The 14,448-nt window shown below is 39.2% G+C and overlaps 1 protein-coding gene across 2 annotated transcripts in view; it reads left to right on the top strand.

The window, feature by feature from the left end:
• The window catches only part of SNX24 (sorting nexin 24), a 194,487-nt gene extending 182,366 nt beyond the window's left edge, over positions 1–12,121 (top strand). For both annotated transcript variants that reach the window (XM_010361409.2, XM_030927492.1), the window contains 4 exons: positions 3,061–3,155; positions 4,592–4,624; positions 5,127–5,191; positions 10,583–12,121. In XM_010361409.2, coding sequence (XP_010359711.1) covers positions 3,061–3,155; positions 4,592–4,624; positions 5,127–5,191; positions 10,583–10,650 — 261 coding nt within the window. In that variant the 3' untranslated portion in view covers positions 10,651–12,121. The remainder of the gene's footprint in view (positions 1–3,060; positions 3,156–4,591; positions 4,625–5,126; positions 5,192–10,582) is intronic.
• Positions 12,122–14,448: the final 2,327 nt, after the last annotated feature.

Raw genomic sequence — 14,448 nt, 5'->3', positions numbered from 1 at the left:
AATTTAATTTTTTAAAACTTAGGAGCTTATTGTTGAGCAAAGTTGAGAGATTTAAACCGAACTGACATCTTTATTCTATAGGATGATCCAGGGTACAGCTTCAAGAAGGGGTGGTTCCTTCAGAGCCAAAGCCTTTCAAGAAACTGAAGAAGTTGTAAATGGAACAGTTGTGAGGTCCAGCCTTACTGTTCAGTTTCTCATGAATAAGGTCATGTGGGTATGAACAAAAAGATTTAATTCCTCTTTTTCATCTCTGTACCAACTGATGACAGTCATTTGTACTTAATATGTTACATTAGGTAAATTCTTCTATATTTTACTTTATCTCTGAAGTATTAGTTCTTTTCTCCCAAGCTTTTGAAACAGAACTTGGGAAATATGCCTGCCCACATAACTGAATGCTTAACTAACCCTCAATGCTGCCTTCTCTAAAACTATAAATCCCAAAGTACATATTGGTCATTGTTTTATGGAAAATATTATTTGAGAATATTCAGTGAAAATTTAGCAAAGTAAATTACACACAGATTTCTGGAGTTTTCTGTATTGCTTTTGCCAGTATATCTTACGTAAAGCAATGTGATCATCTGTTTGGAGAACTCTGGGGAGGCTGAGCAGGATTAATTCCCGTCCCTATGTTGCAGTGTAAACAGCTTTTTGCCTGTCTCTTGTCATTAATGATCATACTGTAGATGTAGTCAGTGCATTGTAAGCCAATCTGTCAAGGCAAATAAACAATTCACCTTGTTAAAATTCCCTAAATCTTGCATTAATAAAACCTAAGTAACCCCCTGAACACTCAAGAGATGTCTTCCTCCATGCTGCAGTGATGGATGACATGTCTAAAGATCCTGGAAATTAAGTAGTTCAGGTCATTAAAAGTGTCCCACACTTGTTATTGATTTAATTTATTTTAAGAAGGTGGGGGTGGAGATAAGAATGTTATACTCTTCCGTCTTTTTTTAAATCTGAAAGCTACCACTTGTACAGATAATTAAAACTATTGCCTGGGGGAACAGGTCTGCATGTGTTACAACATTAAGCTTTATTATTCAAATACGTATTGTATCATCCTCTTAAACAGATATCTAGAAAAAAAAACAACCATTGAAACATGTGTCACAGCCAAAATACCTTGGAGTTTTATATGTGTGATGATTCCCAGAACTTTTTGAGTTATAGGCACTGAAATAATGACCTCTGGGCACCCAAAAGTGTCCTCGAATAGGTAAAAACTGAGGTAAAAGTGAAATGATTTAAGGAAATTTAATTGAAATAGTAATGAAATTATGCCTCTGAACAGAGGGGTTTTTTTTTTCTCTTTATTTTCTGAACTTTTTATTTTTCTATTTTTATAACCAGGAGAAAGTAAACACATACACACACATGGATGGAGAGAGGGACAGAGGGATGGACGGATGAATGCATTGGTAGATGGGAAAACGCTTAGAGAGTGATACGCTATTTCGATTCTATCTCACTATATTCTAAGGCAAGTTTAAGTTGTTGTTTAGTGTGTGTGTTTACTTGTTCATTGCTAGCTTTCTTCACCAGCCCATGCTCCACTGGACCTGTAAGATTTATCATCATGTCGCAGTGTCTAACATAATAGATGCCCAGTAAATTATTATTTAATGAATAAAGTATAACACCCTAATTTTTTCTTCTATCTTTTATTCCTTAAGCTTCCGTGGGAACAGTGAGCTGTGTAAAGAACAGTAGCAGCCCCCAATGGAGGTGGCTCTTTAGATGACCCCTCTCTAGGGACTGAACACCAGGAGGGCTATGCTCTAGTGTGGAACAGAGGGCAGCCTAGGAGGACTGGCAACCTGTGTAGTCACCCACCCCATTTGTATGACCTGAACTGGGTAACAGTATTACAAAACCTGATAAGAAATTGGGGCAACTCAGTATGTGAACCCTGGCTAAAAACAAGATGTGATATAGAACTGTGTATCTACAAGGTACATAATTTCACCTCACTTTTGTTTCTTGTTATGTATCTTATGCACCACCCTACACAGTATTCCTGATCAATTGTGTGAATGATATTTCACCATCAATTCTCATAGTTCTTTAAACAACATGTACTTACTGGACAAAATTTACCCATGGTAAGTTATGAAAAATGACCCCTTAAGAATAGTTGTATTGAAGTCAGAGATTAAAATACAACCTTTGATGCTTTTCTCCTGTGGTCTTTTGGAAAAGAGGGAGGGGGAGGTGGCAAACTTCTGTTCAGTTCACACACTCTGGTAGACTTTAAAAATACATAGATAAGAAGATATATACTTCTTTGTCAGATTTCTCCTTGACGTTGCATAATCTGGATCTCTGAGTAGTGACATGGTTATGCCATTATGCCGGCTATGTAGCAGAGCTCACTAAATGGAAGAACTCTATAGATTTTTTTTCATCATGTATGCTGATTTACACTTAGCAGTAAAGTTGTTACTGACCCTTTGAGTGGAGCTGTCCAAATGGCAATAAATGTCAGTTGATTCTAATGCCAAAACAGGTGATAGCTGAGGGTTCTTGACTAAACCTTCCAGTTAAAAAATAACTTACGGTATTTCCTAAATAGTAGTGGTTTCCTGTGGGGAGATACACACACACACACACACACACGTATAGATAATGTATATCAGACCACTTTGTCATTCAGTAAGGACAATTTGATATACATATCTTAACAGTATTATTGATGTTCCCAGGTTTTGAAATATTCAGTCTGGATTAGAATCTCCATGAAGGCAGGAACCATTTCTACCTGGCTCCCCACTGTCTTGTCCCCTAGTCAGCATCTAGTGTATAGTAGGTGCTCTATAAATGCCAGTTGAATGAAAGAACAGATAAACTGCAGTATTTGCCAGCACTCCCTAGCATGTGTGTCAGCCTGAATTCCTGGTGGGCAAAACAGAGACCACTCCTCATCTTGACTGTGAGGAATGTTGCTGGTAAGAACTTTGATGGACGGTTATGACTTTTTGAAATAGTTCATTTGATTGATTGCCTAGCAAACTTCACTTCAGTTTCTAATTCTGTTTTCTGCTTTCACAGGCTGTCATTTTAGAAAATGAAGAACTTCCCAAACTGTTTCTTGATTTCCTAAATGTGCGACACTTGCCCTCTCTACCAAAGGCAGAAAGTTGTGGGTAAGAATCATGTTTGCATATTGGATGTGTATTTTAAATTACTCTTCAATGACCGATTGATCTAACAAATAGCCCAGAGTGATGCCTGAGTAGCCTGCCGGCCACACCCACTCTTTTGGCTTGCTACAGCACTCGCTCGCCACCTGCTTTTGGTCAAAAGAATTCCTCTGAAGTCCTCATACCCATCTTGTAGCCAAATGGCCATGGATCAGTAACCCATGTTTAGACTCAAGGAATCAATCTTTTCAATTACGCTGTTACATAGAATGATGTTACTTGATAGGAATGATGAATCTAGATAACATGTTACGGACTCATTAGTGGAAACTCAAGCAAAGTTCATATCCTGGTGGTACACATATTTATATAATGTTAAAGTTATGAATGACCTTAGAGATGATTTGATCCAACTCCTCTCATTTTGTAGTTGAGCAAACAGAGACACAGGAATTTAGTGTCTTTCCCAAGATCTCTTGCCTTGTAGCTTGCAGAACCGAGGCCTTCCAAGGCGAGCCCTCTTCCTCTACTGTCCAGCTGCCTCTCTCAGGAACTTCCAGTGGCAGAACTACAAATCCTAATCCCTATCTGTTGGTCTAAACCCATTGGTCCTAAACCCAAGGACCCAGAGGTTTGATATCATTAGCAATTGGGAAAAGCTCTCCCGAAGAATTAACTCTGAAACAAGCCACTTGCCCAGCAACAGGCACATGATGTGGGCTGAGCTAGCCTCAGAAGACCTTCAGAAACATCCATGGCATACTGTATCCATTTACAGGGAAACAAATCATCACAAACTCTCAAAATCCATGCAGGAGAGAGGTTTACCCATTTTCTTGCTGCTTCCAGACCTGCCTAAAGGAACCACACTTAACTACAAGAAGATCAAGCAGACCACACCCAAAGTCATGTTAAACCCCAGCCATCCACTGGATGACAGGGCTGCAAACACCTGTCACAGCTCTTCATGAGCACTGTTTACTCAGGGCCACTTTCCACTTATTGCAGAGCAAAAATTATACACTATACTTGGCAAGTAATGAAATAATGTGCTGTCTGTGTGTTCTGTTCCAACTTGTATGTGTTTACAGGGAGGCTGGGCTTCGTATATGTTTATGTATTTTTTAGAATAGACATTAGCAATGGTATTGAGTGAAATGTTTTCTCCATTATACAAGCCCAAAAGTGGTAATAAAATCTGAGGATTTTTAAGTAATCTTCAGGAAAATTGAAATCAAAGAATATTCCAGTCTTCAGATTCCTTAGGATGGGGCATAGCCATGCTGTGGTTCAGTGGAAACTCACAACTCTTCTTAAAAATATCTCCCAATTCAGTCGTCTAAAAATATTGGATATTTTTTCCTTTGTTGGCATAAACATTGACTCAACGTATGTGGTTTTTTTGTTTGTTTGTTTGTTTCCTTTCTCAAAACTTTTAGATCTTTTGATGAAACAGAGTCTGAAGAGTCAAGGTAAGGACTAATCCTCATCAGCCAGGAATAGGATTATGGTTTTGCTAAATGTTTAATCACCCACGATGTGTTTCAAGTTATATTTTTCTTAAAAACCTTTGTTTGGAAATTGGTTTTAAGATTATAAATATTTAATAGGGAATTACAGGAGTAACCAGTTAGAATTAAGAGTGGAGGAATAAGAGCCCTACATTGTTTCATGCAAGTAATCAGAATGTTTTATCAACAATCGTATTACAAGATTTTTAGGAAAGCACGTTTCAGCAATGACTTATTGTATAGATTGTATATCTGCTTCAAATTCCACAAAGAAATGTTTAGAAGATGAGAGCAGTGCCCATTTGTTTGCTCTCACTCTGTGTGCTATTATTCACCCACACTGTTAGAACATAAACCTTGAGACGTCCCCACACAGCAGTTTGATCCCCTCAAAGCTAGTTTGTAGTGTTTTCTGTTTACCATCGTCCCCTGATGCTGACATGCCTGTTCTTGACCTTTCCAGCAAACTGTCCCACCAGCCTGTGCTGCTGTTCCTCAGGGATCCATACGTCTTGCCTGCAGCCAGCGGTAATCAAACCTGTCATCTGCTAACAGCTCTTTACTGATCTGACCCTGCACCACATAAACCACGTTTTTAATACAGGTCTAACAGAGTGACATTGGTCCAGGGCTTAATAATCTGCCAATAAACCAGTGCTCTTGGTGTAAGAGACATTTAGAATTTTAATTGAGGCCAGCCTTTCAGGAGGAAATGTAATTTTTCTTTCTCTCTTACCAGACTATTTTGAATTAGAGTAATAAGGCAGAAAGGTATTTATGGTCCTTAATTTTTCCGATCATGTCATTTTGGCCTCTGCTTGTTTTTGTCCAGATGCCAGGGTTCAAATTCAAGGTTCTAGTCCTTTTTTAAAGTGCCTCTTCCGAAAATCTATGTATATATACATTGCAGGCATATCTCCATTTCTATTTAGATTACAGCATCTTTGATGGCCAACTGTATATTTTTGAAAGTTGCATATTTTAAATACAATTAATTGATTTAAGTATAATTGTAATCAATATTTTCGACTGAGTCTTTTCTCTGCGCAAAGAAATTTAAATTCATCAGAGTCCCTCTCAAAGTGTTCTGTTATGCATCTCTTTATGAGTTCATTTGCATACATTATCTCACTTAATTCCTTAACAACCTTGTGAACTAAGCAGGACAGATATTATCATTGGCTGAATGAGAAAACTGGGGTCCAGGGAAGTCCCTGACTTGTCCACTCTCAGATGGTTGATGGGTGGACCTCTTGTTGCCTATGTATTCCTTCTGTGCTCTTTGCACATAGTGAATCTTGTTTCTGGGAGTCACTAAATAGTAATAGATAAATGATCCATTGAAACCCTTCCTATTTCTGACAATAAAACCTTATGAGCAGGAGAAAGGGAACTGCTCTCTATAGCAAGGATGCACGTACTCAGATCACCCACTTAGCTGTCAGTTTGAAGAAAAGTGGCCAGGACGCAGTCCTGCTCCTCCCTAGCAAGGGTTGAGGGACCCTTCCTAGTAGCACCCTGATCAGAGTGAGCTGCCTTTGCTGTATAGGAATATGACCTCATATTCTTTTTCCTTGCAGTGAAGAATAACTTCCTCTCTATAACATTTGCTTATGTTTAACAAATATACATGTTAGTTGATGTCGTGTTAAAATATCATATTTAACAAATATTAATAATGCAACCTAATATAGATTAAATGTTTTATAAATTATATTATCTTTGAAAAATGGCTCCACAAGCACTTTTTCCATGTATTGTTTATGCTCAGATATGTCATGCATCTGACTGAAATTCCTGCAGAAGTGTAGACAGTAAAATAGTTACTATAGACTAGAATAGCCAGGATACTTGATAGAAGAGGGAACATATTTTATGACCTTTAAATCCAACTCATCCAGCTTATTGAGCAGTGCCTACCATGTGCTCTATGCCTGGTTTGACAGTGAAGAACAGGAGGAACTTTCTTGGAAGGAACCTCAGGGGTAAATGTCTTGAGCTGGAAAGAGTAAAACATATGTATCATTGGTAGCATGGTAATATGGATGAAGACTTGCAAAATAAGGGAATTCCTGTTTGAGAATAAGTGAATCACAGGTTTGATGGATGGGATGGGAGGTATGGGAGGACCAGTCACCAGATCTGTTTTCTTGGAATTTTGACCAATCCAGTTTCATGAATCAGATTCTTGTTATCTTAGAAGTGTTATACTAATGATACATATTCTTGCAAATCTTCAGCATTTAATTTAAAGAGAAACTTTACTTGTATCACATTTTTGTTATGATGCCTCTTAGCAAGATATTAAGGTTATTATTCCAGAGGATATTGCATATGGAAGTTTCTTCACAGATGTACTGACCCCCGCCCCCCTACAAAGTCAGAGGAGTGTCTGTCTTCAAAGATCTGACATTTAAGCATTATCCTCTTATAAAATACTGATAATCAAATATCTCTTAGCTTTTAACATCAGAAATCAGGAGAGTACTCTCTTAACAGATTGAAAAGCATTTGCTTTTTGGTCTTTGATTTGATTTTTCCAGGAAACTCAAAACAACTCTTGCCAAAGTCCCCAGTGATTTCAGTGTGGCTAAAGCCCATAGATATTTTTCAGTCCTCATCTTCCTTGGCCTCTCATGTACTTTAGACATGTTGATCGGTTTCTACTCCTTCAAACAGTGTCTCCCCTTGGCTCTCCCACTTCCTTCCACTCTCTAGCAGCTGACCAGAATGCTGTCATAGACCTTCTCTTCTTCTCACTACACTTTCTTTCAGATAATCTCCTTGTGTGTGGCCTGCCTACTGTGTGTGTACACCTGAGTCACAATATTGTATTTCCATCTCAACTCTCTCCTGGGAGCTCCAGACTCTTACCTGTGATTTGTTTGCAAGGCCCTCTGTGAGCTGCTCCAGGCTCATGTTCCTACTGGACCTCCTCATACACTCTGCCCTAGCCACCCTGGAATTCTTTTGCGGCCTCAGGTGTGCTGTTTCCCCCACCTTGAGGCTTCTTTTCTGCATCCCGTAGCCGGCTGCCTCTCACCCTCCAGGGCTCACATTGAATGCCACGGCTTCAGAGAGCCTGTGCTGATTCTCCCTCTCCACAAGCCCCTCCACCCATTCACAATACATTTTCATTAAATAAGCAAAACCCAACAAAAATAACAACAAAACCTGCCCTAAATCACCTTCCTTCTCATCACCTCTCAATGGGAATCAAAGGCAAGAACAGTTTACTGAGTAATGCTGGCAATAATGGACATTGTAGTAAATCATGCATATGATGAAGCCAAAATCCACAGTTTAAAGTAGAGTGGAACAGATGAGAAAACAAACCAAAACGCTGATTATGTTATTTCTGATCGCTAGTTGGTGGACCTTGCTTTAAAACACCTCCATCCCATTCACTTTTTGTCAGAGAACCCTATTTGCTTCTTTTATAGTAATGGTCACTATCTTATCTTTGTTCTTGGTCCTCTAAATCCCCAGCATCTAGCATATGTTCAGCTCTTGGTGGACATACATACAGAGCCTTAGCACTTGCTATTCCCTCTGCCGGGAATGCCCTTCTCCCAGACACCCTCCCAGAGGGCTGCTTGGTCCCTTCCTGCAAGTCGTCACCCAAATGGCACCATCACTCAGGTTCTTCCCTCACTTCCCTGTCTCTGGGCCCTCTCCAGCCCATGCCCTGCTGTATTTTTCTCCTTGCCCTGTTCTTGTCACTGCTTGACATATTACCATCGTGGTAGAGTTACCCACAGTATGTAATGTTATTTTCCTTTGTGTCTTTTTTGCTTAACTTATTTAGTTGAATCCTTTTAAGCTAAATATACTTATGATGTAATTTCACTGACCTTCAAATCAACTTCTATATCGTGAGTGGCAAAGAAGAAAGGCATGTCTGCCACCTTCATGTAATATGCCCTTTTTGGGCATCTTTTAGAAAATTAACCAACAGCTCTATTTGTGGCAATTGATTTTAATACCCTTCTATGTGGGAGAAATACAATTAGAATTAAAATTAGGTTAGCTAAATTATTGTTTTTTTATTGGGCTCTAAATATACATGTGTAAGGCCTATCACAAGCTTTCAAAGATATATTTCATGAAAAACCATTACTTCATGTTGGGGAAAGGCATGCCCTGAAAAATCAAGTGTCATCAACCAAAAATAACTGGATACTCATGTGTTGGAGATTTTCTAAGATATTATTTTGTGTGCTCATTCGCTTGTCTCCCCAATTTTTAAAACAGCCTATAAGGTAGATACTATTATGAAATCCATTTCACAGTTGAGGAAAGAGAGGCACAGAGATGTTCAATAACTCACCTAAGGTCACACAGCTATTACATGGCCAATCCAGGACACAGAGGCCTCTCAATAAATACTTGTTGAGGTAAACTGGTCACCATATTCTGTCACTTCTTGACTTCTCCTTTGGCAAGTCTCACAGATGCCTCAAACACAAGTTCCAGACCAAGGTGATGATCTTCTGTTTTACTCCTATTCTGGGTCTTCTCCCACCACCCTGTGATTATGCAAGCCAGAAACCTAAGAGGCGTCCTTGATTTCACCCCTTCCCTCACTAACCACATCTAACCCATCACTTGGTTCCGACCTTCATTTCTCTAGAATTCCTCCATGGTTCTCCATCCTCAACCTCGTTTGGGCTGCCACATTGCCCTCTCGAACTACTGCAGTAGTCTCCAAACTGATCTCCTTGTGTCTGCTTTGAACTTGCTCCAGTCCATTCTCCAGTTGGCAGCCAGAATCATGTTTTTCAAAACACAATTCTACTCTGTCCCACTCTGCTTAAACTCCCTCAATAGCTTCCCATTGAGTTTTAGATAAAGCCAGAATTCCTATCTGTTCTTCCCAGGTATGACTGGGCACCCTGGGCCCTCCAGCCTCCTCATTCCCACTTCTCTCGCTGCATTGGCCTTCATTTAGGTCTCTGAACCCTCCAGTCTCCCTCTGGCCACAGACTTTCCACCTGGCTAGCTCCCTCTGCCTATCCCTAGCCTCTGAGAGCCTTTCTGCCTCCTCTGATGAGGCAGTAATCCCCTAGTAAATGATTTTATTTACACAGTTGACAATAGAGGTTTGATGTACATTTTTTTTTCTTAAAATATTGGACCACTTTTATTTTCTTAGGTAATAACTGTATTTCTTTAAAGTGTTCAGCTTTAGGATAGTTCCTGGATGTCATTATGTACAGAATAAAGTTTAAAAATTAAACTTCTGAACCATGAGATAGATTGGTTCCCATTCAAGTAATCCATTCACATTTTACCTACTCTAATGACTGGAAGGTAGTACAACATACTCTGCACCCCTGGCCTCCCTTCCTATCTCCTATAATAATGTAACTATGTTTTCAAGTTTGGCAGGATGGCTTCTGTTGGAAATTTGCCCTTTTAAGTTAGGAAGACAGACCCCCATCTTACTGCTCTCTTTCGAAGCTAGTCTAATAGAACAAGTAGACTCAAGACAACTTGGACTAAATGCATTGTAAACCACAATGGAAAAACTGCAGTGAAGTATTCCCAGTAGAAATCTTGGAATTCCTTCAAGTATATTGAGATTTTGTTAGAAATTGAATTGCCAGTGTAATCCATCTTCCTCGTGAGAAAACATTCAGATAAAGAGCTGAGGCCCAGCAGCATTAACCATTAGAACATCCCTTAAATCAATAAGCTACAAATCTGACTGCACATTCCTGCCGCGCCTGGTGGTGCGCTCAAGTGGCTTTAGGCTGAAGCAGCATGACTGATAGCACATCCTCAACCAGGCAAACGCCTGGCGATGCAGATTCCTGTGTTTACCGTAAGCCTTGCCTTGTTCCATTCTACAAAATGCAATTATTGTTTCACATAAGAAAAGCAGTTTTTCTTTCTTTTTTTTTTTTTTTTTTCCAGATTTTCCAAATGTGGTTATTGAAGGAGTCCTCCATGGGATATTTTACCCTCATCTACACCCCAGGTAGAAATCCTACATGGCTAAAAGAAGCAGAAGCAAGTTTCGAAGCCACAGTCAAGGAAATCAATACTTACCAAATTAATCTAAATGCTATGATATATAACAGCTCTAGCTAGTGGTAAAGTGTACAGTCCCAGCTTAATTCAGGGCAGGGACATTTCCATTAGAATGGTGCTCTTAAAAATAGAAACTGAACCAGGGCAGTGGTCAGTCTAAGGCCAAGTGTTTAAGAAGTAAAATGTAGCTGCCAGCATAGAAACCCACGAAAAGGAGGCCACGGGAGATTCCTGGAAGCACTGAGTGTAGCAAAACAAAGCTACTCTCTGCTTCAGTCGCACCATTTGCTAACTGAAAATCATATCCTGAATCATACTGAGACTGATCAACTTTGGTAGCTTTTTTGTTCAGATCTTACGACACACTACTCTTCTCACCATGAGATTTTCTCAGCCAGTGATAGTACATTCTGAAATGCTGGCACCAGGAGACGGTCACAGACACACACTGCTAAATGTGAAGATGGAACTAAACTGGAAGTTAAATTATACTGACAATCTTATGGCATTTTTAAAGATCATGGCATTTTAATTTATATTAGAGTGGAGTTGCATCATACTCAGGGGTTAGCTTCCAAGGTCAGTACATAGGTAAAATGGGCTATTAGGATGATCCTTGAAAGCCCTTTAGAAGGGTGCCATGTTGGAAACCTGTACATCCACTACAAGTAGCTTTTCCCCCCGATGTTGGAAAAAAAGACTGTTTCTTTGTTTGAAAACCAAGTGAAGTTGTTGGTGTTTGTTTAGGGGTCATTTTGTTAAAAAAAAAAAAAAAAAAAAAAAAGCACATACCTTTTAACACTAGAATCATAGCCTTGCAAGATGCTTGCCCCGCTAGTGGCAGATGTGAACTGACAAGGAGTGAAGCACCCACCCAACGGATGGACAGCACCCACCTGGGTTTCCTCGAGGGTGTGCATTCATCATAGGTGGGATCACCACAGGATTTCATGTTATTTTCCTTATGGCTTCCTTTTCACTGACCTCATGTGTTGAGTTAATGTAAGTTAAAGGTGTTTATGATATAATTCCTCTGTACATCGTACTTTGAGTAGTAAAGGATAAAAGCATATGTACTACCTATATGTATGTGCTGTATGTAGGCATTTCATTGAGATCTAATTAATAGCTAGCCTATTTATGGTTATTCATTTTAATAAGTTCTGTGGGGGGCAAGTATTTAAAATCAAAACTAATAACTACATCATGGTTTTTGATTAGGATCTAAATATTCAGGTTTTAAGCCTGCTCCAAACTTTTAAAGTTATTATAGATTCTGTTACTACATGTTGGAAACAAGCAAGAACTAAATAATAAGTGTTGTCAACCAAAAATAACTTAATAGTTGGGTATTGGAGATTTTTTTAAATGTTTTTATGTTATTAGCTATTTGGAGTTAAATAAAAACAAAGAACAAGGAAATATTTGAGTTTGTCTTCTGCTCCTAAGATTTCATTGGAAACATGGTTTGTATCTGTCTATTTACACACACACACACACACATATGCACACACAAAACCTCTCACACATTCACATAGATGTTTATTTCTAATATGATAAGAGGAGGAGGAGAAATTAGAACCCTTGTAACTGTACATTGCTTGTGGAAGTGTGAAATGGTTGCAGCCTCTGTGGGAAATGGTATAACCTCTTCAAAAAATTAAGCATTGAATTGCTATGTGATTCAGCACTTCCACTTCTGGATATATACCTAAAAGAAGAAAGCAGGGACTCAAACAGCTATTTGTATAATAGTTTGGCTGTGTCCCCAACCAAATCTCATCTTGAATTGATCGTAGTTCCCATAATGACCGCAGGTTGTCAGAGGGACCTGCCGGGAGGTAATTGACTCATGGGGGCAGTTACTCCCATGCTGCTGTTCTTATGATAGTGAGTGAGTTCTCATGAGATCTGATGGTTTTATAAGGGGCTTTTCCCCCTTTTGCTTGGCACCTCTCCTTCCTGCCATCATGTGAAGAAGGATGTGTTTGCTTCCCCTTCTGCCATGATTGTAAGTTTCCTGAGGCCTCCCCAGCCATGTGGAACTGTGAGTCAATTAAACTTCTTTCCTTTATAAATTACGCAGTCTTGGGCAGTCCTTTATAGAAATGTGAGAACGGACGAATACATTTATCCATGTTCATAGCATATATTCATAGTAGCCAAAACATGGAAACAACCCAAGTGTCCAGTGATGGATGAAAGTGTAAAAGGAGATTCTGACACATGCTACAACATAGATGAACCTTGAAGACATTCAGAGACATAAGCCAGTCAAAAAAAAAAGCAAATACTGTATGATTCCATTTCTATGAAGTATCTAGAACAGTCAAATTTATAGAGACAGAAAGTGGAACTTTGGTTGACAGAGGCTGGGGGAAAAGAGGAAATGGGGAATTAGTGTTGAATAGGTTTCAGCTGGGGAAGATGAAAACGTTCTGGAGCTGGACAGTGGTGATTGTTGCTTAACAAGGTAATGTACTTAATGCCATAGCATTGTACACTAAAAATGGTTAAAATAAATTTTATGTCACGTATATTTTACCACAATAAAAACAATAAAGGCTTTTGAATGAGTGCAGGCTCAGAGAGTAAGGGTGTAGTGATCAAGTAACACTGTCTGTCATGGGTGCAGGAGAGCTTTTGGCACACATACCAGTTAGTCGTCTCACATCCCTGGCAACCTCTACAATCCTAAAACAGTAGTTCTAAATCAGAGATTGCATCAGAATCCGTTGGGATTCTGAATCAATAAATCTGGCCAGAGACCTGTCCTTGGGTAGTTAGAAACACCACTGAGTTGACTCTGATACACACCTGTATTAGTGACCACCAATTGAGGGAGATGGTTTATGACCTACCCTTTAGCCATCTCCTGGAATTATTTATTGACTTTTGTAAGTCCTTCAGAATCCAGTACCAAGAGAACATCTGTTCAACACTTGGGGGTGTTATATGAGGCCACAGAAAGAGACTCTGAAGAAGCAGGAAAGACAAATTTGGGTAGTGGTCTCAATAGATGCCCTATACATAATTGGGAAGTTGTATATTCATTCATTCACTCGTTTGTTCAATGAAATGCATTTGGGTTCCCCCACTGGATTAAGGCACTGTGTTAATTACCTAAAGAATACAGATGTAATCCTTGCTTTCTGGAATTGTTGGTCATTTACTAGGAAGGGTTTTTCCATCTTAATGAATTGGACATAAAGTTCAGTGATTAAGGCTATTTTCCTCCAGTCTCTCTGCTCCTTGCAAGTAATCATTTTCATTTTGGCTTTGTTTTGGTTTTTATCCTTGATGATAATTACAGATTTTGAATTCAGCAGTGGAAACCAGGGAAGTAGCAGGCACTAACTCAAAACCAAAATGTCTGCAACGTTTGTTTTCTGTCTGTGCAGATACATAGTGACAGACTGGATTCTGATGAGGGCGAAGGGGCATCTATTTTTGTGTGATGGGAAGGAGGGCATATTATCTATGTTAAGTCATTGGAATATACCTAATTTACTAGAAAAAAAAATTGTGTCCTAAGAGTGTGATTGTAAATCTGGTCTATAGAATGTGAACCATTTTCTGTCTTCATTACACTTAACAGTAGTTACAGCGACATCATTGGTGTCCCTAGCTACAATATTCTACGTCATTTAGATACTCCTATGTACTCCTATGTACTGAGTTTCTACTGGATGTCATACGTTGTTGGACTAGGGTTTTGCATATTTTATCACGTTAAGTTCTTTGCAGAG

Source organism: Rhinopithecus roxellana, chromosome 3, assembly GCF_007565055.1.
Source record: "Rhinopithecus roxellana isolate Shanxi Qingling chromosome 3, ASM756505v1, whole genome shotgun sequence".
NCBI lineage: Eukaryota > Metazoa > Chordata > Mammalia > Primates > Cercopithecidae > Rhinopithecus > Rhinopithecus roxellana.
Note: the sequence above shows the minus strand (reverse complement) of the source record. Positions and strands in the feature narration are given on the sequence as shown.